Source organism: Plecotus auritus (genome assembly GCF_963455305.1).
Source record: "Plecotus auritus genome assembly, chromosome: 3".
Lineage (NCBI taxonomy): Eukaryota > Metazoa > Chordata > Mammalia > Chiroptera > Vespertilionidae > Plecotus > Plecotus auritus.
The window spans coordinates 129,018,126-129,042,654 of record NC_137772.1 but is presented as its reverse complement, the minus strand read 5'-3'; the positions used below and the strand labels follow the sequence as shown (position 1 = coordinate 129,042,654).

The window sequence follows — 24,529 nt, the reverse complement described above, 5'->3', positions numbered from 1 at the left end:
TGCAGTCAGAGCTCACACACCTCCTCTTTCTGATCCTGCTGTCTGATGACAACGCTGGGACCCACTACATCCATCTCTCCCAATAGAACATGACACAGCTGTCATCAGGGCCTCTCCCACCCAGAGTGACGAACCCTGAGAAAGAGGGAACACGTACAGGAATCTGGACATACTTGATGCAGCCAGAGTAGAAAACCAACCCTGCAGTCTTTGAAACTAATATCATGTGTTTTGGAGAGTTTCGTACCACCTTTGGAATGGGTGTGGTTTTTTTTTAAATTTCACTCATGGGATTGAATTACCATGTTTTCTGAAAACTTAGATTATACGGAAGTGTTTGTGAGCCCTTGTTAGAATATTTAATGGGTCCAGTCAGTGTGGCTCAGTGGTTTAGCATCGACCCATGAACCAGGGGGTCACAGTTCCATTCCCAGTCAGGGCATATGCCTGGATTGGACTCCATCCCAGGTGGAGGGGCGGGGTTGCGGGAGGCAGCCAATCAATGATTCTCTCTCATCATTGATGTTTCTCTCTCTCTCCCTCTACCGTCCTCTCTCTGAAATCAATAAAAACATGTCTTTAAAAAAGAAAACATATCTTTAAAATTGTTAATGGGATTTACATCCAATTCTTTTTACATTTTGACTTTCTTTTTCAGACTGAATTATATATGCTTGTAAATTTTAGAATACATTAGATTTTGAGCCATGTTTCCTAGAAAATTCATAAAGAAGCTCTGGAGCTGGCCAGACGAACTATTATTCTGCTTCTAGGGTGCCCCGCCAGTCCCCGGGAGAGGTGGCCTCAGGAGAGACAATGTTCCTCCAGTCACCGAGGCACCTGGAAGGTGCCCTGCAGGCTCCTCCGCAGGTGCACCAGCATATACTGGCTCCTTTTGTTTCTGGCATCCCATCTGTTTTATGGTGCTCTGAGCCAGGTCACTCTGAATGGCTCTCCCAAACACAATAATTACCCCAGAGACTGGCAAAGAATGGGTTGGCTAAAACCTAGAAATGAAATCATTTTCAGTCTATTCACTCCTTAAAATTGGGGCCTAAAAAAGTAATTGGTTTTGTCTCTGGTATTTCTCTTTGGAACCCCTAACTGGCAGTGTCCCAGGGTGTCAAGCTCCTGTTGGTATTGACCACATTTTTTAAATCTCTCATAATCTAGCCTCCATTACTTTACTCCGAACTTAATTTGGACTTTCCAGAATGACTTTACCATGCTTCACCCACATTGCTTTGTTTTTTCCTCCTCCCTCATGCCTACCCCCCCTCACCAGGACTCCCCAGAAGAAAACCAACACATTTTCCCATTAGATCTCATTTCCCCTCACCCTCCAGAGCATGTCATAAGAACCTGCTGATTTGTGTGCTCACATTTTTCAAGTGCTCCCTTTACTGCTTTTTATAGATATCTATTTTTACCAGATCATCACTGCTTCTTAATTGTTCTCATATCTTTTTTTTTTTTTTTTTTTTTTACTGTTGTTCAAGGCAGACTTAAATTAAAATAGCAGAGTGGCTCTTGAGCTTTTAGATGATCTTTCTGAATCTAAACCCTTTCTCTTTTAGTAATGAGATCATTTCCCCTTCATGCTATTTCTTTTCAACATACATTTGTAAAACCCTGAACTGTGTTTTCCTTTCTTGAGGACACTCAGAACTCACTTTCCTTATTTCTGCTTATTTCAGGGATTGAGAATACAGGAAAAGCTGTCAGATGGGCAACCACAGTGCAAAGATTAATACCATCTTAATTGCACTAAAAAGCAAAACGGGAAAAGGAGATGCAAAATTTCCCTCTATTTTCCCTTCTCTTTCCATCCCATCTCTCATATTATTCCAGCCCTTTCATAACAGAGACTGAACATGTCCTTCTAGGAAGCCATCACTAGCATGGGCAAGAACACAACTGAGTTTATGATCTATTCAGTCTCGCAGCTCTCAATTTTTTTACATACTTATTATTTACTTTTTCTTTAACTCTTTAGGTTTGGTATTCACTTTTTAGTTCCCCTCCTTTCATAGCCTCCCCTTGTTTAAACTCACATTCAAATCTCCAAGGATTTTGAAATTTGAAGTCACAAAAAATTGACTGGAGTTCAGCTGTATGAACGGAGCCCCCTGGGAGCCAGCGTCTGGAGGGGGAAATGATGAGGATACTCATTTTCTGTGACAGCTCAGGGACCAGTGATGCAGACCTCTTCACCTGGGTCATATCACAGACACCCACATACAGCCCAAAGCACCAGGCCAAGAATAAGCTAGAAGTAGCGCTATTCACAATAGTCCAAACCTGGAAACCATCCCAATGCCCATCAGCTGGTGGATAAACAGACAGTGAACTGAACATGTATATGCAATTTCTAGAAAGGCAAAGCTATAGAGATGGAGTGCAGACCAGGTTGGTAGGGCAGGAGCCGGGACTGGCTGCAAACAGGCACATAGGAATTTTGGAGGAGGATGGAAGGGTTTTAAAAATGGATTGTGGTTATGGCTGCACAACTACTAGTATGTAAATTTACTAAAAATAATTGAGCTGTGCATTTACATGCATAGACTGGAAGAAATGTCAATTATATTTCAATAAAGTAACTAAAAAGAGAGGGAGAAAAGAAAAAAAGCCAAAAAGACACAATCCAGCATATATTTCCAGCCATGCTGCTCAACTCCATTCTCTTAAGAATTATCTTAGTTATGGATTAATATTCTCTTCCTGTCTTCCTCTTGGGAGTGAAATTTCTAATTTGAAGCCACAAACCACAAAACAACCAACCAGCCATCTTCAATACTGAAGTACTGGACACTTGTGATTGTTTTGATGCATATAGAAATCTCTAAATGAAGAACTGCAAGTAAATTCTCTCTCTGGGACCGTATTTTCTCTGCTGTCAGAAGCAATCATTTGGTTGTTAAGTCTATCCTGCTTATTGCTGTTACTTTCTACAAGCATGAGACAATGTCCTTAAGTTCACATGGTTACCTTCCTCAGCTGGGGCCAAGGCTTTCTCAGCATTTCTCTATTTTACTACAATAGAAATTCTTAAATAAATCAAGTCTTATTTCAATTTACTAATGATCTCTGTACCAAAAATATAAACCTCGTCTTAATTTATTGGGTTTTTTTTAGCAGCTGTTCCCAGCATATGGAATTAGCCCAAGCACTGTCTGTAGCCACAGATGTTAAACTGTTTTCTGAAAAAGCCCTGTCCACACCTACTGAGTATTCTCCCTGTCGCCCACTGCCTCTCTATCTTGAGTAGAGGTCAGAAAATGATTCTTTTCTTCTGAAAGGTAGGCATGCTGGTGAGCAAGGGCAGTGGTGCAAGGTTGCACCTGACCTGCATAAAACACAGGCCGCAGTGTGCGCTCAGGTTATAGTAAAGACGGCTGCAGGCTGTCCTCTCCCTGCAGTCAGGATTTACTTTATCCTTCACTAGATAAGGTTGCACCACAAAGTGACTTGCATCCCTGCTGATGCATCATTTAATACCTTATGGACTCTCCCATAGTTTCAAAGTGCGACCGGATGGGATCTGTTGGCTAATGATGTGGAGTAGTCTTCCAGTCAACATGCTCTCACTTGAAACTCTGTTATTCCAATGGAAATACCCCCAAAATAAGAAAGCATGGACTTCCTTCATTTTCCAGGATATCTTCCACTCAAAGTGGTTCCATCATCATTATTTTTTGATTGACCACTTGACTATGATGCTGATGTGCTACAACAGAATGTGCAATATCCCTACTGTCTTTAAAATCAATTACTGGGCTTAAAATGCCATTTTACAACAATTGGTTGAAAGTACCAGCATTCTAAACCAATAGCCTAAATGAGTACCTAGTTCTTCATGTTGTTTAATTCATATACAGGGGATGAATGAAAACTTTTTTTGCATTACCATTGTGTGGTTGTTTTGCCTATCCCATCAATCTTATCCAGTAACTTTCCTCTCTGACTTCTCAATTTTTTTTCTCTGCCCATCTCTCCCTCCCCTCTGCCCGTCTCCCCTCCCTCTGTCCCCACCTTGTGCGTCCCCCTCCCCCCCCTGCACGCCCCACTCTGTGCATCCTCTCCCCTCTGTGCATCACCCCCCTCTCTGTTCATCCCTCTCTCCTCTATGTGTCCCCCCTCTGTGCATCCCCCTCCACTCTGTGCATCCACCCTCTCTGTCCATCCCTCTCTCCTCTGTGCATCCCCCTCCACTCTGTGCATCTTCCCCCTCTGTGCATCTCCCCCCTCTGTGCTTCTCCCCCCCTCTGTGCATCTCCCTCCCCTCTGTGCATCTCCTCCCTCTGTGCTTCTCTCCCCTCTGTGCTTCTCCCCACTCTGTGCATCTCCCCCCTCTGTATTTCTCCCCTCTCTGTGCATCTCCCCCCTCTGTGTATCCCCCTCCCCTCTGTGCATCTCTGCCCTTTATGCACCCCCCCACCCCGTGCGTCCCTCTCCCCTGGCCATTTGAGATGTTCCAGCAGAAGATGACCCCTCCCCTTGTGCTCTGGAGACAGGCCATGGACGGCAGTGTCAGAATGGCACTGTGTGCAAGCCTGGGTGGGATGGGCCCAGGCATGGCATCACCAACTTCGACAACTTCGCCTTTGCCATGCTCACGGTGTTCCAGTGCATCACCATGGAAGGCTGGACAGACGTGCTATACTGGGTACGTAGCTTACGATGGGCAGCGGCAGAAAGTCCGGGGAGCTTCAAGGCTTCCTTCCCTCAACATCTCCCTTGTTCACCTCCCATGACTTTGATGAAGAGGCTGATGAATGCCTTTGATTTTTTTCAGGCCTTTCCTCAGAGACAAAGCAAACACTCACACTCCCCCTGACGAGTCTCTCTCTGCCACCAGCCTCAGAGAAATACCACCTTTCGGTGTGCTACGCTGTTTCTAGTAAGAAACATGGCAGGCGTAACACAGGATCCCATTCACTCCTCTCCCACTATTGGGTTTTTCTCTTCTTATCATTGTCTTGCCTCTGTCTCCAAAAGACAGATCATTTATAATTTTTAGACAAATTGTTTATAATTAAAGAGAAACATCAGGCCTGGTCTTCTAAAAAGAAGCCATTTTTTAAAAAATATTTTTTATTGATTTTTTTTTATTGATTTTAGAGAGGAAGAGAGAAGGAGAGGGATGGAAACATCAATGATGAGAGAGAATCATTGATTGGTGGCCTCCTGCATACGCCACACTGGGATCGAGCCCACAACCCTTCCATGTGCCCTGACCAGGAATCAAACCATGACCTGGTCAACGCTCAATCACTGAGCCACACCAGCCAGGCAGAAACCATTTTTATTGAATGGCATAGCATTACAGCATGTTATTATACTCTTATTCTCAGAGTAATCTTACATATCGTATGAGAATAGTCCAGACGAATACATTGCTGGCATTCCTAGTGTTAAGGAAACCCTCTGGTGCTTACGTGATGCATATTTAGAAACTATACTTCTTAAGTGTCAGCCAGTCGACAGCAAATCTTTTAAAATCTTTTGCACCTTTCCTTGTCCATCAGCCAACACTACTTTGCCACCTTTGAGCCACTGAAGGGACTTTTGTACAGTCTATCCCACAGGCAAATACACACATCATGTTTGAGCTGTCTCCATTCTGGCAGAGTTAAATCCATTATTTGTAAAAACTCCAGAAAACATAATTCTTTATAGTATCTCCTATTTTAGCAGGAAATGATTTACCAGAATCCAGTGTTGTTCTCCAACATTTGAGTGAAAAATGCTTGTTGCCATTCTTGAAAATACCATATCACCTAGCATTTTGCAAATAGTCATAGGTAGTTGGCCATCCTGAAAGCCATGTGAGAGCCTGCTTAAGGAACGTGTCTGCACACTAAAGCATGGAAGAGAGGGGTGATGCCTCCCCATCAAGCAGAGCTGCCAGACAGGCAGGAACTAATGCCATGAGGGGTGCTAACTTCTTTGTGAATCAGAAAAGTTTGTAGCAACATGGAGATGTGATATAGGGTATTCTCTAAATTTTTTATAAGCATCATGTTCTATCGATTAAAAACCCCATTTCCCCAGTTTTTATGTTGTAGTGGACATGCTGAAACCCAGTGTTGCTATGAAATTGCACCTCTCTGCAAATGACTACTTGAAACTTGCCTGAGCACCTTGTACCCAGCAAACATTTACTGAGCATTCCTTACATGCCAGGGGTGCCCCTAGGGACTGAGAATTCAGACTAAAACTCATCCAGTTCAGACTGAAAAGCTCAGTCTAGGGCAGTGGTCGGCAAACTCATTAGTCAACAGAGCGGCAAACCGCGGCTCGCGAGCCGCATGTGGCTCGCAGGCCACGGTTTGCTGACCACTGGTCTAGGGAAACACTACATTTCAACTGAATGATGGCGACACAACCAGAACCAATGCTGGGGAAGTTGCTGTGTTGTCATACTTTCAAAAGAAGATGAAGACCAAGTCAACCCTTCCTCAAACTAAAATAAAACTTAAAATATTTTCTAAGGCCCATACTGAATAAAAACTGATTTTAAATGATTTGTACAAAGAGAGGGAATTGAACTTATTATACTTAGGCAAATTTATTTCACTTAGCAAAGCTGATCAAATTCCCAAGTGGCCCTAACTGGTCCTTTTGCCTTGGGTGGATCCTTGGCCAGCCAAGGACAAAAGCATCCTTTTTCAGATGGGCAGTTTCTGCATGTGGGCCATGAACATATAATTGTATGGAACGGTGCTTTGGAGCCTCATCAGGTGGAGCTTCAAATCCATGCCTTAAGTTGCTCTGAAAACACCTTCAATGGCTGCAAATTGAGGGCAGGGTAGTGGTGGGTGGGTGTGGGGTTGAAGGGAATAGGTATAATTTACTTTGCTAATGGCCCTGATGTATTTTTGTGATCTTCCTTCATTACTTCCTCCCTCTTCCCAACCACAACTCATTGATACCCCACCAGCCAGATGTGACCCAAAGAAATACTATCGTGATGACAGTGGAGTAGGGAATGAGAATAAGCACACAAATGCAACTACCAATTTTCAGCAGCTGTGCTGTGCTTCCTCCCCTGGGGTGTGTGTGATAGAGCTCAGGCTGGAAATGGAAAAAGTGTCAGAGGTGAAGAAACAATCCCAGGCTCATGGGACATGCCTCTCTCTGATTTTCCCAGCACCTTTTTGAAATAGCCATGTTATATGTGTTTGTGTGTATGTGTGTGTGTGTGTGTGTGTGTGTGTGACTGTGTGTGGGGGTCACACACACAGTCACACTCACACACACACCCCTAAAGCTGAAACAGAGCCTCGTACTTGGATATTCATGATGGAGGCATCTCCCAGCCCAAAGCTCCTGGCTTTCAGGTAATTTCTCTGATTGCTTTGACCTTCCTATAGCCATTTCTTTCTTCCTTCCTTCTTCCTATTTTTCCCTCTTCCTTCCTCCCCCTTGAGCATTCCTCCTCCTTGCTTCTAGGCTGTATTTCTAAACCCACAGCATCTCAAATCTCAATGTGCTTTAGTATAACATGGAGCTTTCTAAAATAAAGATGCCAAGACTTCCTTCAAGCCATTGGGTTAGAAGCTCCAAGTTAGACCCCAGTATCTGCATTTTGAAAGCTCCCCGTGTGATTCTGATGCTCAAGCTGGAGTTTGAAAACCCCTAGAAGTCTAAACTATTGGATTTGAATGGTGCTGCTTTGGTGCCCTGATTTGAACCAGTCTAGGGAGACAGTTTCCATAGTAATTGGGGAAGTAGGGTCTTCTATTCAGAAGAATGCATTTCTCTTAAAGTCCAAGAGACAAGTCTAGAGGACATGGGAAGGAGCAACCCAGATTTTCAAGTATGGCAGTGAATGGAGACCCCAGGGCTGGGCTCCTTCTGAACCACCGAACAGCTGGTTAGAGGTTCACAGGGAGAGACTAGATCGTTACAGCACTAAGGAAGCCATTGATTCAATCACTAGATACTACCTTGAATAGAAGGGAGTTGGAAGGTCACCAGTAGCATACAGTAGGCACCTGCCTTCTGCTATGGAAGATACTGAGTCTATTTCTCCTTTTCTCTGACATTCATTATTTTATCTTGTTGTGATTGTGAAGAGTTAGTGCACTCAAAGTAAAATCAAACTTGAATATTTCCTCAGCTATTAAACTTTGGCCATACACTAGGTCAAGGCCCCAACTAGCTGAACAATTAGCTTAAAACATTTCCTGTACCTAGTGCCCCTTCCTAGATGTTTGTAGATGGTTGGGTATGGGGATTTGGAAACCAAAACAGAACTCAGGTCGGGGTGTGGTTTCCTTGGGAAATGGCTTCTTAAGCCAAAGCCTCTCCATTTCCTCCCAGAATGTTCACATCTCTTATGAATTTGGGGGGAGGGGAGAGGACAGTAATCACATAAAAAGTGCAGCAGGGAGGAATTTAGAGTTGTATGGATGACCATTGGTATCTGATTCTACTTCCAGGTTTGTTTTTTGGTTTTTTTTAACCTAACGTCCCTAGCCTTCTGCATATAATTCAAGACTACTTTTCTTATATGGGTTAGCCAAGTGCCTTCCTGAAGATACAAGAGGCTGCTAGATCAAGATGATCTGTAGGGTTCTCCTATTAGGGTCAGTTTGAAACTCTGAGCATTATCCCTTCCACATTGTAGCCAGGTCAGGAATAAATAGATAAATATCAATCAGTTATCTGCTCAGTGCTGACTTTGTGCCCCACACTTGAAATAGCTCCATCCAGGAGAAACCAAGATGGCGGCATAGGTAAACACCTAAACTGCTGCCTCGCACAACAATTTCAAAACTACAACTAAAAGACAGAACGGACACCATCCAGAACCACAGGAAAGCAGGCTGAGTGAAAATTCTACAACTAGAAGGAAGGAGAAAAGCTCACAGAGAATTGGAGGTACGGCAAAAGGGCTTTGTGCGCGCAGAGAGGAAGGGCGGCTGAGAGCTTGGCTGACTTCCTCTGGCGGAAGGGGGAAGGAAGCCTCGGACCGCGAGCTGGGAAAGGCAGAAGTCTGAAGGCGCACACGGGCCAGTGCGCACAAAGGCTGTGGAGGTAGCCATAGGCTTTCCCTAGTGAAAGGGAGTCAGAGGATCCTGACTGAGCCCCAGTTCTGACTGCAGTGAACCCCGGTTCCAGGCGAGCCCCTGGGGACCCACGCTCTTGTAGGGGGAGTGTGGACTCTCGGGCGGAGACTCAGGAGCCGGGGAAGGCGGAGGACTGAAAGTGCGCACACGCGCCGCGCCGGTGCGCACAAAGGCTGCGGGGGTTGCCACAGGCTTTCCCTAGTGGAGGGGAGTCAGAGAATTCTGACTGCACCGAGCCCCAGTTCTGACTGCAGTGAACCCCAGTTCCAGGCGAGCCCCTGGGGACCCACGCTCTTGTGGGGGGAGTCTGGACTCTCAGGCGGAGACTCGAGCTGGGGAAGGCGGAGGACTGAAAGCGCACATGCGCGCAGGGGCGGGGCTGACAGGAAGCCAAGACTGAGACTCCACCCCATCCAAGCTGAGCACAGAGGCTATTCCAATTTGGCAAGTCTAATCCTATAAGGCTGTCTCCAGCACCGGGCTTCTCCCAGCATAGACACAGCTGATCCTTACAGCCAACTGGCCCGGAGGTCAATTCTTCCCAGTGATACCAACAACAATAAAGACTTAATTACAACAAGGCTGTACACACAGTCCACAAAGGGGTGCACCAAGAGTGTCCACCTCAGGTTAACTGGGGAAGCAGACCCACTGGGCCATATTGGAAACCTAGCACAAATATCTACCTTACCAACTCAGGGATTCAGTGAAAATGCGGGGTCAAAGAATCAGATCACAAACGAAAGAAATGGAGGAAAACAAACGACTGGATATAGAATTCAAAACCACCGTTAAAAGACTTTTTAAGAATATCCTAGAAAAGGCCGATAAATATAACGAGACCCTCGAAGATATGAAAAAGGACCAACTAGAAATTAAACATACACTGACTGAAATAAAAAATATTATACAGAGACCCAGAAACAGAATAGAGGAACACAAGAATCAAGTCAAAGAATTGAAATACAAAGAAGCAAAAAACACTCAACCGAAAAAGCAAAAAGCAAAAAAAAAAATCCAAAAAGTTGAAGATAATGTAAGAAGACTCTGGGACAACTTCAAGCATACCAACATCAGAATTATGGGGGTGCCAGAAGAAGAGAGAGAGCAAGATACTGAAAACCTATTTGAAGAAATAATGACCAAAAACTTCCCCCACCTGGTGAAAGAAATAGACTTACAAGTCCAGGAAGCCCACAGAACCCCAAACAAAAGGAATCCAAAGAGGACCACACCAAGACACATCATAATTAAAATGCTAAGAGCAAAAGACAAAGAGAGAATATTAAAAGCAGCAAGAGAAAAACAGTTAATTACCTACAAGGGAGCACCCATACGACTGTCAGCTGACTTCTCAACAGAAACTATGCAGGCCAGACGGGAGTGGCAAGAAATTTTCAATGTGATGAATAGCAAGAACCTACAACCAAGATTACTCTACCCAGCAAAGCTATCATTCAGAATTGAAGGGCAGATAAAGAGCTTCACAGATAAGAAAAAGCTGAAGGAGTTCATCACCACCAAACCAGTACTATATGAAATGCTGAAAGGTATTCTTAAAGAAGAGGAAGAAGGAAAAAGTAAAGAGAAAAAATTATGAACAACAAATACATATCTATCAACAAGCCAACCTAAAAATCAAGTGAATTAAAAACCTGAGGAGCAGAATAATCTGGTGAATATAATAGAATCAGGGGCATAGAAAGGGAGTGGGCTGATAATTCTCAGGGGGAAAGGGGTATGGGGGGGTTCATGAAGAGAATGGACAAAAATCATACACCTATGGATGAGGACAGTGGGGGGGAGGTAAGGGCAGAAGGTGGGGTGGGAAAGGGGTGGAGGGGAGCTATGGGGGGAAAAAGGAGAAATAATTGTAATAATCTGAATAAAGATTTATTTAAAAAAAAAAAAAAAAGAAAAAGAAATAGCTCCATCCATGCTCATGCCACACAGAATAATGTGGCCACTGAACTGGAGTTTGGAACCCTCGTAGAAGGTCACATGTGAGAATTGTGCAAAGGGGAGGCAGCAGGGAGAGCAGGAACCAGAAAAGATTACAGAATAATTCTTCATCAAGAGGATGATGTTGACTTCTGCTCCCCCAAAGCCCTTCTGATCTAGGACCCCTAAGAATATGGCAGACTGTGTGGCACAGTAGAAAGCACTCTGGTCTATGTTTTCCAGACTTCTGCTCCTCCCCACTCTGCCACTATTGGGGTCACCATCTTCCCACCACCCATTGCCCCTCCACTGGTTTCTCTATGATCAGTGCTTCCACTGATTTAAAAATATTAGCAATTGAGATTTAAAATAAGATTAGAAAGAATACTTAGTGAGAAATCATGTAAAGGAAATATTTTAGAATCACAAAGAGTGTATTCTGTAGGGTCTGGATTAGTTTGAGTTCAGCAGGAGACCTTGGGAACAAGTATCACGTTTTAACTTTTCACAAGTCAGTTGTTGACACTGCACTCTGTCTTGTCATTTCAGTACATGTCTGCACACGCTAGGAAGATATTCCTACTGATCTCTCTCTCTCTCTCTTTCACACACACACACACACACACACACACACGTGCCCATCAGCCAGCCACTCATCTCTGGTCTCAGTGCTGCTGAAACATCCCTTGTTTATGACAAAGGCCTTTTGCATTCAGGCAGGTTGTAACTCGGGCTTTACTCTGTTTTTCTCCCCTCCTCCGTGGCTTCTTCAAAAGGCCACCTCTTTTCAGTAAATATAGAAACTGAGTCTCTGAAGGCATCAGGAAAGCCGAAAGGTGGAGTTGGATTCTGTTGATGACCTAGTAGTCATTCTAAGTCAAGAGTTGAGAAAAAAATCCTCAAGTGATCCATGAACAGTATTCTTGGCTCTAGGAGATACCAGAGTAGAGAAGGTGGTAGGTCCTACTTAGGACCTTGTGGTCTTTAATTTGGAATCTTTCTCAGAGTGTTACCCACTTATCCAGCTTTAAACAGAGAATCTGTTATCTAAATTGTAAACTGTTGGTTCATAAACATATCAAGAAAGAGAATTAGCATCTCTCAAAGTTATTATTTATTTACTTATTGGGTTTCATTTTATTCATTTCACTGGTGTAAGGCCTGAGTGGGGCCTGGAGTGGGGCTGGTGGGGAGAAGGCCTGCCCTTAAGGAGTTTTGGATCTAATTGAAGAGACAGGGGCCACACAAAGAAATGTCTCCTAACAATACAGGGCAACATAGAGAGCAGGGAGAGCATTGCAAGGGGATCGGTACCAGGAACAGGTGGGATTTTGCTGGTCCTGAGGCTGATTGAGGAGCACGAGGGCTCCTGCCTGGGAGAGCAAACGTAACAGTTCAGGAGATTGAAGAGAACTGGGTTTCAACTTCTCTCAGCAGACCAAGAAATAGCTCTGCTGCCCAGGGTGCTGTCACCAAGTGTTTAAAGGATCAATTAGGGGTCTAGTCACAGGCATCAGACTTGGCCCAGGCCCAGTGGCTGTTCAAGATAACAAGCATGTCTTCTGCCCCCTACAGATGTCTTCCGTCCTCTCCATGGCGCCTGACCTTCCCTGGGAAGTCAGTGCACAATCCCATCTAAGTTGATGGGTTTTTAAAAATATACTGTAGATGGAGGGGTTAGTTTTGTGGGCTTGCCTTCTCTGTGTTAGGAGCCCATTGGTGTCTTTAACGTGCAAACCAGGCATTTTACTATGCTCCGAGGCTTGCACAGATTTTCTGTGCAGAACAGTAAGCAGGCGTAGGGGCAGAAGGGAGTCAGGTGAGACCTGTTATCTGCTATGCTGCTCTCTGAGTGACCTGTGGATGGCCACCCCATGTCCCAGCAAGCAAGGTGACAAAGATCACGAGTAGTCATAGATTTATCGAGTCTTTGCTCAGGGCACTGGCATTTTTGGCAGCAGTAAACCCTGTCCTCTAATGACACTGTATAAAGTGTTATGACTTTTATGGGTTTACACCTCCTGCCTTTGTTGGCAAGTGACAGCCTCTTTTGGCATTAGCTGTAACTGTCAGTCTCTTTAGATTCATGGTGCCTATGCCAAGCCTTACGGAAGAAAGGCACCACTTGAAAGCCCAGGGAAATCAGCTAACATCGAGAGTGGCCTAGAGGGAGTAGGGGCCAAGAGGTGTTCCTGTTGTTTTTTCTTTTGGGGGAAAAATATACATTGATTTAAGTTTGGATTCTCATCAAGGAATTAGATTGAATGGTTTCAGAAGAGTCTTCTGTATTTTCATTCAGCATTGCCTTTGTCCACTGACTCTAGGACTAGCAAGCTGTGTGTTTCAGCAAAGGCTGGGTCATGTGTCACTGTTGGCCCCAGAGGCGCGATGCTGTGGACGGTGCACATCGGGAGGCCTCTCCACACGCCGTCCCTAGGAAAGTCAGAACACTGCTGTGTTGCAGGCCTAAGAAACAACTAGCTTTCATGGTTAGAAAGGACCTATCCTTTTTCACCTCTAAATCAGGGTGTCAGCCATCTGGGTCATTTTTTGAAAACGTGACTGTATTTATTCTGTCTTCTAAATAGCTCCATTAGAGCTGATTTAAGACATCGATCTCATCTCCAAGCATTGCCCTACTTCAGAGCCACCCAGCATTGTCAGTGCTCTACCCAGGCTGCCTCAAAGTAGGTGGCCTAGAATAAAGAAGAGAAAGTACGAGGGGAAACAAAGGAGCTCTCTTCTCTCTGGCCAGAGCCAGGCGACCAGAGAACCCCTCTTGTGGCTGTTGAGCATTGCCCACTAAGGGGGTGCTGGGCTCCTAAGACCACCTTGAAAGCTTGCTAATCTCTCATTTGTCCTCCTACCCCTCACCTACTGTCCTATCTGAACCTCTGAAAGAACTCCACCACAGCCTAGGAAGAAGCCAAAGCAGAAACAGAAGGCAATGGGGAGAGGTTGAGACCTGGAGTCTCCGGATGTGGCCCTGGCTCTGGGTAATCTATGGGTCTTGAGGCCAGCTGTGTGATTCCTGTGGGTGATGTGGTCTGTAGCTCCATTCACTTGAGGTTATTAATGATTTTGAAAGTCATTTACCTTGTGTATGGCACAGAGGACAAGGCATTCAAACTAAAAACAGGGGCCCAAGGACATCTCCAAGGCTCCTGGGTGTGTTGACTCATCAGAGCTGTGGGGCCCAGAAGACTATTTTCTGTCAGTTAAGCAGTCGCAAAATTTAGGGGGTAGAAGGAAGCAGTCAGGAGAGATTTCATTTCAAGGAGCCAATCAGCCCTGCCTCCCACTCACCCTCCTCCTGGGCTCCAGAGGCAGCTCTATAAGGGTGAACTGGTGAGCATGCCATTGCCTCCTGGAACTGCCTGCTCCCAGCGGTCCTGTCCTGAGGGAGCTGAGATCTGGGATCCAGGAGGAGCAAGGGAACTTCTTCAGAACAGAGCCCTGATCCCCTACCCCTGCTTGGGGAAGCACTGCCCTAGGGTTGAGCACAGAACAAGCTGGTTGGTCAGTCACACGGTCAGAACAGCTGTGAAATTGTATACAGTGTGCTGTGTGTATGCGCCTTTTCTCTGGTTAGAGTCCACAGTTCTCTGCCCTCCGCACCCTCCCAAAAGAGAAAAGATGCACTAAATTAAGGATGAGGAAAGGACCTCTCTGACCCTCATTGGCAGGACTTAATCTGTGAGAGGAAAGGTGGGACACTCAAGGCTTCACCTGACCTTGCATCGGGGTCCATAGACGCCTCCTCACAGATGCCCCCTCCCACCTCAGGCTGCTTCCAACCCGGTGGCTCTCACTGTGGCCCAGAACACATGTCTTACACACAGTAGGCAGTCAGTACATACTTGTTGAACAAACGGGGACTCTTAACAAGACTGCTACCAAGAATAATAGAAGGATGATGTCACCATGCCCATAATAAAATGTGACATACTGACCCTGGTATTATATGACCATCATTGCCATCATTACGTGGCCTGTGAACCACCAGCTCACTGTGGCTCCCATGCTTTTCTCCTTCTTAATCTCCTTCCACCAACCCCGCCGCTGCTTGAATTAGTGCAGTTTTGTTTTCCTCATGGCAGTGAAGACGTTACTGGACTTCCCTCAGGTGGCTTGGTTTCCTGTCAGCCTTGGTGCAGAAAGTCAGCTTCTGGTTGAAGGAGGCTTCCGGCTCCCTGCAATGGGGCAGCTCTGACTCACAGGGACCTCTCGCCCTGCCTACTCACTGCTGCTGTTGTGTTGCACATTTTAGGGCTCAGCCACTGGGGAAAGCCTCCATCCCAGAACCAGGATGGCTGTCCAGTTGTAGTCTCTATTTTTAACAACTGCCAAGTTCCTAGGAAAGCCCCATTTCCACCACAGGATGATATGCCCTCCAGGCTCCCTCTTACTCCTGCTTCCCTTGCCCAGCCTGGCCCTGCTTGTTCTCCTGCCTCACAAGCCACTCTTGCCTTTTGGGCTCCAATCACCCTGCATGTTTACCCATACAACTGCATTCACCACCTTGCATTGTGGTTGCCTTTTATTGATCTGTTCCTCCTTCAAGCCCAGGCTTCCTGACAGCACAGTGCCTGGCACATATCAAGCTCATTCATTCATTCAACAAGCCTTTACTGAGCACCTGCCGCCTGCAAGACATTGTTCTAGGCCCGTGGTCGGCAAACTGCAGCTCGCGAGCCACATGCGGCTCTTTGGCCCTTTGAGTGTGGCTCTTCCACAAAATACCACGGCGTGGGCGAGTCTATTTTGAAGAAGTGGCGTTAGAAGTTTAAGTTTAAAAAATTTGGCTCTCAAAAGAAATTTCAATCGTTGTACTGTTGATATTTGGCTCTGTTGACTAATGAGTTTGCCGACCACTGGTCTAGGCTCTTGGGATACAGCAGTGAACAAAACAGGCCCAAACTGCCTGTCTTCATGGAGCTTACTAGTACATTCCAGCATGGAAGACAAGCACATAATAAATGAGTAAATTATAAGTTAGAAAGTGATAAGCACTATGTAAAAAAACAGCAGGGTGTGTGGAAGTGTGAATGATCAATAAACTCGTATTAAGTTGAATTAAATTAGGCATGGTTCAGTGGACAAGGTGAGAATTCTTCTTTTCCTCCCTGACCTAGTTTAACAAATGACCACCAAGCCCTTGACATAATTTTTGTACTTTGCACCATGATTACATTTGATAGATTTCTCTAACCAAAGTATGGTAACCCCAGATAAATATTAATAGATTGGCAAAGAATATATTGGTATGTAACACTTTAAACCAGTCAGATTAGATAGATCACGCGCACTTGTCAATCTTTTTATTTGCATCAAGCAAAGAACATATTTGTCCAGCATACATACTCAGGGCCCTCGAGGGCGGCACTGTCCCAGCACACCTGGAGCTCATTTCAGGCACCTGGCGGTGGTCAGCAAACTTCAGCCTGCTTTAGGATCCCCTGGGTCAGTGGTCGGCAAACTCATTAGTTAACAGAGCAGCAAACCGCGGCTTCCGAGCCGCAGTTTGCCGACCACTGCCCTGGGTGATTAATATGGGGCTCACTGAGTTCTCTAAATTCTCTAAATGCTGGATCCATTGGGAAGGTTTCCTTCCCCCACATCCTGGAAGGTTCCAGATCTCTGGCTCTAGCAGCAAGAGCTGAGGCACGTCCAACACCAAGCTCGGATGCAGTGGAAGATTTACTGTCACGTAAACCCAAGTGAGTTAAAATCATTCCTTGCTGAAGAAATTATTTTTTGAGGCAATCCACCTTCTTTGACAAGTGGATAGAAAACATTGGGGAAATTTTTTTGTTCCAGAAAATAAAATAACAGAGAGAACCAGACAAGATCTCTCTTAAGGCAGAGCCTGCAAAAGTCCCTGACAGTTTAGGTCAAGGCCATAAGTATTCTGAATATAGGTGATGCAGGGGTAGCAATGGGCCATGATCCACATAGACAGATACCAAGGTCAGCTCCATTCGTCTCCTCCAGATTCTCTCCCCTGCCTCTCTACCTGCCTCCTCACTTTGACTCAGTTCTGCTTTCCTTCTTTCCTAACTTTCCTTCATCTTTCCAGATGCAGGACGCTATGGGCTATGAGTTACCCTGGGTGTATTTTGTCAGTCTGGTCATCTTTGGATCCTTTTTCGTTCTAAATCTGGTTCTCGGTGTGTTGAGCGGGTAAGCTGACCATTTCTATGTTCTCCTTACAATGCAGCCGAGCAAGGTCCCAGGTTCCACTCTGTCCATCGCCAGGATCCTCAGGGATGGGACCCTAAGAGGCCCAGGAAAACCAGGGGGAAACCCCAAATTCTGACCCATTGGCTGGCAGGCTGTTTGGCCTCTGATTTTCACCTAGAGGATCGGGGTCCTGGCGCTGCATGGGTCGGTGTCTGGAGCCAATAATGGGTGCTGGGCCATGCTCGACTGCTGTGTGCACCTCACTAACTATCATTCCGTTCTTCCAGGTCAATGATGCCGTAGGAAGGGACTGGCCCTGGATCTATTTTGTTACACTAATCATCATAGGGTCATTTTTTGTACTTAACTTGGTTCTCGGTGTCCTTAGCGGGTAAGCAGGACCAAGGAAAAAGGTCTTGATTTTTCCATTTTATTTACTCTTTCTGCTATTCCTGGCTTTATTCTTTTACTGGCTCTGATGAACCTGGGATAAGGGGCCACCTCAGGAGCCTTGAAGTGAATGTCCTTGGCCTGGCTGGGCAGAGGGTAAAATGTACAAATGATAAATTCTTTGGTTCAGGCTCCACCATGAGATACCGAGGCCCACCTGTCTCCTGCCAGCTCATCCAAGCCCCTTCCTCTCTCAAGCAGCTGCTCAGTAGGCAGGTGCCTCTCTTTGTACCTGAGGAGCAGCATGGTGACACCCTGGCCCAGGGAGGCTTTGGCAGCTGGAATTAGAGGGAAGAGTCACAGACTGTGTGCTTCAGCATGTGCAGCAGTCTTGCAGATGGGTCCTTGCCTGACCAGCGGGCCAGTCCCAGTGGGTGCCCGGCTCACAGTAAAGATGAGAGAGCCAGGTTAATAAGAGTTTCAGTGCTAAACCAGGGTAATAAGAGTTTGATTTAAACTACAAATAAACAAATGCAGACTAAAAATGTAATTCCCTTTGATTCTAATTCATAGACTGAGCAGTCCGTGTCTGAATGAAAAGGGTACTTAGCTCTTTAAAGCCCTAGATAATTTGAGAACTGAGGAGAAGCAATATAGTTTCCTTTCAGTTTATCTACTTGGCTCCACGTATAAAGCCTGCTTGATTTTGGCCTTTGCTCAGATGAAGTTAGAAAGTGGTAGAAGCAGCAGAGGTACGGGGCATAGAGGAGCCCTGGGGATGGCCGCCTTTGTCATGGGACTCACTGGATTTCCTCAGCCCACTTTCTTCATAAGCCCACACCAGCCGTGCCAAGGCCTAACACCTAAATGCTCCTGGTAGCCTGCTCCTAGGTGTCACGCTCTGCTGCCTTGGCTAGGAGGGAAGGGTGCAGTCTATTTCTGCTCTGCTCCAGGCAAGTCAGCTGCTTTGAATAGCCTATCCTAGATCTCTAGGGACATTAATTCTGGGGGAAAGTCAGGCATAGGGAGAAAGATTGATCTTCATTTTTACTCAGTAATAAACCAGGAATGGCTACTCCTATCTCCTGCCACAGCCTAATGCGATGCAGGAGCATCAGGTTTAGTCTTAGGAACAGGGTGAAGGAAGGTCTCTGCTTCCACCCTCACCCTTTCCCCTGGTAGGTGGCTTGTTAGAGATTTTGATGACATCATGCCTCTGCCAAGGTAAGACCACACAGGAAACGAGGGTATTCCCTCAGGGTAAGAGTGATGAGGACAGCTGCCTGGAAGGTGGAAAGGCTTATGTATTTGTGTTCCAACACGAGAAAATGCCCCTGGGTTTCTATGTAAATCAGCAAGGAAAGCATTGAAATCAGCCTCATCCCCCACTGAAGACAGAAATTTAGATATCCTAGCTCTGCACTTTCTAGAAGCATAATGTTGAGCAATGTCACATTTTTAAGCTTTAGTTCCCCATCAGAAAACATCAAAGATAACAATAGGTTGTTGGGATGATAAAATAAGATCATTTATGTGCAATACTTAGCATACAGTAAATGCTCAGTGATAGTGCTATCGTTACAGTGATTATTGCGTACTTGGTGCCTGTCATAACTGGAATTAGTGAATAGAATCATCAAAAGTTAGGTTTTAAAGATGAGGGAAGTGAGCCCAGAGGTGTTAAGTGCATGGTGTCACTTGGCTGGTAAATAGTAGAACAAGGCTCCCGTCTTCCCATCATTGCCCACTGGGTACACAATGAATGACCTTGAACTGAAATACAAACCAGAGCTCTAAACCTCTAGAAAAATGTCTAATGATTCCATTTTCTTCCCCCAGAGATTAGAAACAAATTTAAAGGAAATACCCCCACCCCACCCCTGGAATCGGGTTTGGAGAGTGGGAACTAGACTACAAACACCCCTCCTCAAGCAGAGAACCTGCCCCACAAGAAAAATCATCTTCCTGGTGGTATCAGAGCAGCAATGTCAGCTGTCAGCAGCTGCTGACCTGAGAGAAAAGCTGTTGGAGACCTGGCCTGGCTCAGTCCCAGTGAGAGGGTGTGTAAAAACGCCAGCCCCAGAGCCTGGCAAGTAGTAACACTCAGAGTGTGCGCGGATTCTGAACAGGAGCACCTTCAGACCTCGGCACCTTGAGTCCTTGGTCCACAGTGGTGTCCTGGAGACCTTCCCCGCACCTGCTCCCTGACCTTCCCCAAGCAGTGCCTGCTGTTCATAGCTCCACAACGTCTGACAGAGCATCGCCCAAGGCCTCCTGGGCCCCTGGGCACACCCTCTGCCGGTACAAAGATGTGTCCGTGGGTGAGCAGCTCCCCTTCCTGTTAAGGAACCCTTTCTAACCTGTCAAGAGGGCCAGCCAACCTGAATGGGCCACCCTGAGTCCATGAAGTGACAAAACCTGGACTCGGGCTCCTGCTGCCTGACTAGCTGGTGGCGGCAGTTTGGGGTTTGAATCAGTGTCTTGAGTAGGCAGGACCACAGGAATGCAGCAGAACTCCCACTTATTCATCAGTCAGGCTCCTGGGTAAGCCAGCCTTCCGGAAGCATTCAGAGAAGTCCCAGAGCCCATGAAACTCACTGCAGCAATGAGGCATGACCCAGAGCCAGCATTCTCTGTGCCGGGAGTATCAGGTGGATTAGCTCATGCAATGCCCCCAACAACCCTCTGAGCTAGTGCTGTTCACACCTCCATCTTAGGGAGAAGAAAAGTGAGCTTTCCATGAATTCCTACATCACTTCTGACAGGTGAAAAGGGGAGGATCCAGGCTAAATCCAAGCAATGTGAACCCACAACCTCTATTCCTGACCTCCATGTTATACTGTCCTCCAACCAATTTGACCAGTTAATCCTATGTCCTAATGTTACAGTAAAAAAGGAGGGAGATGAAGAGCGGAACAGCCGTGAGGAAGGGCGAGAGAGCAGGCAGCAGCCCTGGTCCTTGGCAGGCTCCTGGAACAGCCAGCGGGAGCAGAGTCCCAGGAGGAAGGTGTAGAGCCAGCGCCATAGGCTGCAGCAGGGCAGGGCTGTTCAGCATGGGGGCTGGCAACCAGCAAGTCTTAACAGTCCCTCAGAGAGAGCAGCCCCCACTCAGCAGCACTGCAGGCTTAGAGCATTCTGGGACTGGGGGCATGAAACCTACAGCTGTCAGTTAAGAGTAACTCATGTTCAAATTATGTCCCTCAGCACCAAGAAAAGGTTAAAGTGTGCTTGGAGCTTGCTGCAGTAGGGAAGATGACACTCCATGAAGCTTCCATTTAAAAGTTGGGAATCAATAAAGTTGGTCGTCAAAGGGTCCTTTGGGTGTCCTTCATCTAGGATACTCACATATCCTGACAGGGCTGGATAGAGCCATTGGAAAGAATATACGTGTTCATTATGTATTGGTCCTCGCAGGCCTGGTATTATAGATATGAATCAGGTTACATTTGTGTTCCCCTTGAGAAGGCTTACGCTCCAGCCTATCAGAATTACAGCAGCAGTGATGGTGAGAGTCTCAAAACTGCACTGGATGCTGTAATCAGTTGCAAGTCCCTGGACTCTGGAATCCAGTTATGTTTTTAAGTGATTGTGAACAGAGGGCTTCAAGCATGTGCCTCCAGTTGACAAGGGGCCCAGTACCTCTAGGTATCCAGTTCTTTTCCCCTGGGGATATGTGCATGTCTCTCTCCCCCAAAAGCAGAGAGCCAGGTGGGTAAGCATGTTACCAACTGAAGGCATAATTGGACCATGGCACAAAACCCAGGTCCAGACAGAAGCAAGAGAAAAGCAAGGATGAACATGCCTTGTGGGTGGAAGCAGAAGAGATGGCAGCATAGACAGTCGATTCTCATTATTCTGTGACGTCCCCACAAGTGCTGATTATCAATCCCGAACCACTGGTCTCAGGAGAAATACAGGGTGAGGTTCCCGCGAGTCTCTGATCACACCATTTTAATCAAGTGATCAGTACATAACTATGTATTTTGTGTGTTTCTCTTTAAGTACACTTTATTTAATACACATTGTTGGTTCATTAACATTGAACTTATGGCCAACAGCACTGTAACTCATGCCTGAACAAAGCTCATCTAACACATGTATTTTCTCCAGGAGGCACCTCACAACCTTCTTGCACTTAGGACACTGGACAGCACTTCAGCACTATGCTTGGGGGCCATTTTAAACAGCAGAATCACCAACAAAAACACAAAAGTGGCAATAAGCAGACCATAAAACTGTGGCAATAGACAGACATAAAAAGAACCTCTGCTCACAGTCTGAGAGCTGAAACAAGAAGGCAACGGGTCATCTTGTCTGACCTCAGCTGGGGATGTGACTCCAGTTTTCTTCCATTCTACAGATGTCTGCAGATGACCTCACAAGCACATGAGTAACTGACTTGGGGTTACAAATAAATTTTAGTGAGTAGGCAAATTCGCAAATACAGAATCTATGAATAATGAGGATCGGCTGTATGGATCATAGAGGACCTAGAGCACCAGCCGTCGGTATTGAGGATTTTCCACTTGCACGTCCCTGCGCTCGCTTTACATTAGTGAGTGCTGGTCCTCTGGCTCTCCACTCCACCCTCATTTTTCATGTGGGCCCCTGCTGGCTAGAGAAGAGCTTCTGCCTATGACAAATCCCACAGCTGTGACTGATTGTCTAGCTGACTCCGTCCCTGGGCCCAGCACAGCCCGACAGGCTGGGGCTTCATGTCTTCATTAGCTCAGTCCCCAGAGCAGGTGCCTGGCTGGCATCCAGGCGAGGAGATAAAAGAGAGCCAGGCACTGCCACCCAGAAAAACCCCTTACTGCGTGGGGTATGGATAGGGAAACCTGGCTCACCTTCCATTCGGTTGCAGTGTGATTGTGTCCCATGACCCCTGGGAGCCAAGGGGAGCCATAGGCTTCCGATCTGACCCTGCCACTTTTCCATCCCCCTCACCCTCCCAACACACCTCAGTTTTCCTTCATCATAGGGGATGTTTGATGTTTACTTTGAGTCCCCAGAGGGTACCGATGGTGTGTTTTATTCCACAGGGCAGATCTGTAACAGGTCTGGGTCAATCGTCCCTACTCCAGTTGGGCCCCAGTCCTATCCTCCCAACCCTAGAAGAAGGATGGGTAGTTGTTTTGTAACTAGAACTTGAACCCTCTGCAAAATATTCCAAAAGAGCCTAAATAAACCCTCAGCTATTTAGTTACCTTACAACCCAAACCCACTCCACGGGAGAGGGATGGAGGTGCAATTGCGTGTGGGCAGAAAGAGAGCCGAGAGAGGGGCTTTGAAGTGCAGTATTGGAGTTGATTCGCATAGGGAGGGAACTTCTATATGAAGTGACTCTCTCCAGAGAGCAAGCCTACAGCCCTGGGGCAGTGTGACTAGGTACAGAGATTTGGGGGCAGGTGGCTGGCATCTTTCCTTGTCCACCTCAATAACAAAAGGACGGCGGGGCAGTGCAGAGCAAGGCTTCCATCGTCACTGCAAGCTGTTAATCTGGCTCCTTTTCCCTGGATTAAACTCCCTGGGAAGGAAATGAAGGTACCCACCAGTTGGCAGGAAGCCCAATGAAAAGCAAGTTCAATCCAATTAGAATTCAATCAGATTTAGGAAGAAAATTCCATCCAAACCAGAGCATCATTAAGGCAGCAGTTGAAGAGAACTCGTTAACTTGAGAGCTCCCACATCTCCCAATTAAGAAGTTCCCTAGACCACTTCCAGCCCCAACCCCATTCACCATAAAAACAGTGAGTTCTAAAACCCATGCTTTCCAAAGCAGCACTAGCAAAATGTGCATACTAGCCTGTGAGAAAGCCAGCTAAAGTCACCCAGTGGATTCAGGGGCTGAGCCCATGTGCCCACTAAGGTTTGTTGGTGTGTCCTTCCTTCCAAGGTGCTTCTGTAGAGTGTCTGGCTTGTGCAAGGAATTCTTTCAAGGTGGTTTCTGCAGCCGCCTGCCGTGAACTACACCTTTACTGGTGAGAGAAGAAGGAAACATATTTATAAGAATTAAACAAGATGCCCAATGCAACACACACACACCACTGAGGGCCCCATTCCCATAGACTAAGTATCAAGCAGAGAAATGCTCCTGTGTAAGATTTGGGAAGAAAAGACACAGACTTGCTTGGCAAGTTAAGAACTAGCCTTCTTGATCACCACCTTCTGCTGCCAGCCCTGCCTTGCTAGGAAAGTGAATTTGAAATCAGAGAGAAATAAGGACAGAATCATAGAAAATAGAAAATAAATAGCCATGCTGTCAAATTTTTCAATAGGCCCTTTTGGCAAACTCCAATTCCAATTTCTACTCATTATTACTTTAAAATGAATGCATCATTTAACTTTTATATCATCTTGATTTTATGTATTTTTCCATTATGATTAGATTTCTTTTTTAACCTAAAAGGCAGCCCCCAGGACATTTTCTTGTGTTTGGAACCCTCATTGTCTCCATGTGAGAAAGCACTTTCTCTAGATTAGAAATCCTTCCAGACAGCTAAGAGAGGCAGGAAGAGCCTGATCATAAGAATAAAGAAGGAGGGGACTCATTCCCCTGGATCTCAAATCAGTGGTGGACTGGTACCTATTTAACAATTGGCTCTTTAGGGGAGAAAGCGGTGGTTTATAACATTTGCCAATTCCCATGTTGTAAATATTCCCACCATGGCCACCACAGAGACCTCACTGAAGCCAGAGTTGGGAAGAGCCACGTGCAGGTGGCTCTCAGGAGCCACTGTGGCTAAGCAGGCTTCAGCACACCCGACTCCTAACACCTTTTGTCACCCAGAGGCTCTTGAGACTTTCCTCCTGCGTTCCTATGCTGGGGAAAGGCGAATGCATGTTCCAACTGTTGTGGAGGTTTTTTGGTTACTATTCGGAAGGAGTTTCCAGGTCATTGGAGAACAGTTGTTACTGCAAAGCCTGTAATCATGACC

At 46.1% G+C, this 24,529-nt stretch overlaps 1 protein-coding gene across 5 annotated transcripts in view; it reads left to right on the top strand.

Annotated features, from left to right (window-relative positions):
• Nucleotides 1-24,529, top strand: part of CACNA1C (calcium voltage-gated channel subunit alpha1 C) — a gene marked incomplete at both ends in the record, with an annotated part of 717,827 nt that overhangs the window by 524,380 nt on the left and 168,918 nt on the right. For 3 of the 5 annotated variants that reach the window (XM_080661205.1, XM_080661203.1, XM_080661206.1), the window contains 2 exons: nucleotides 4,470-4,666; nucleotides 17,098-17,201. In XM_080661205.1, coding sequence (XP_080517331.1) covers nucleotides 4,470-4,666; nucleotides 17,098-17,201 — 301 coding nt within the window. The remainder of the gene's footprint in view (nucleotides 1-4,469; nucleotides 4,667-17,097; nucleotides 17,202-24,529) is intronic. The other 2 variants (XM_080661204.1, XM_080661202.1) reach the window with 2 other exon arrangements.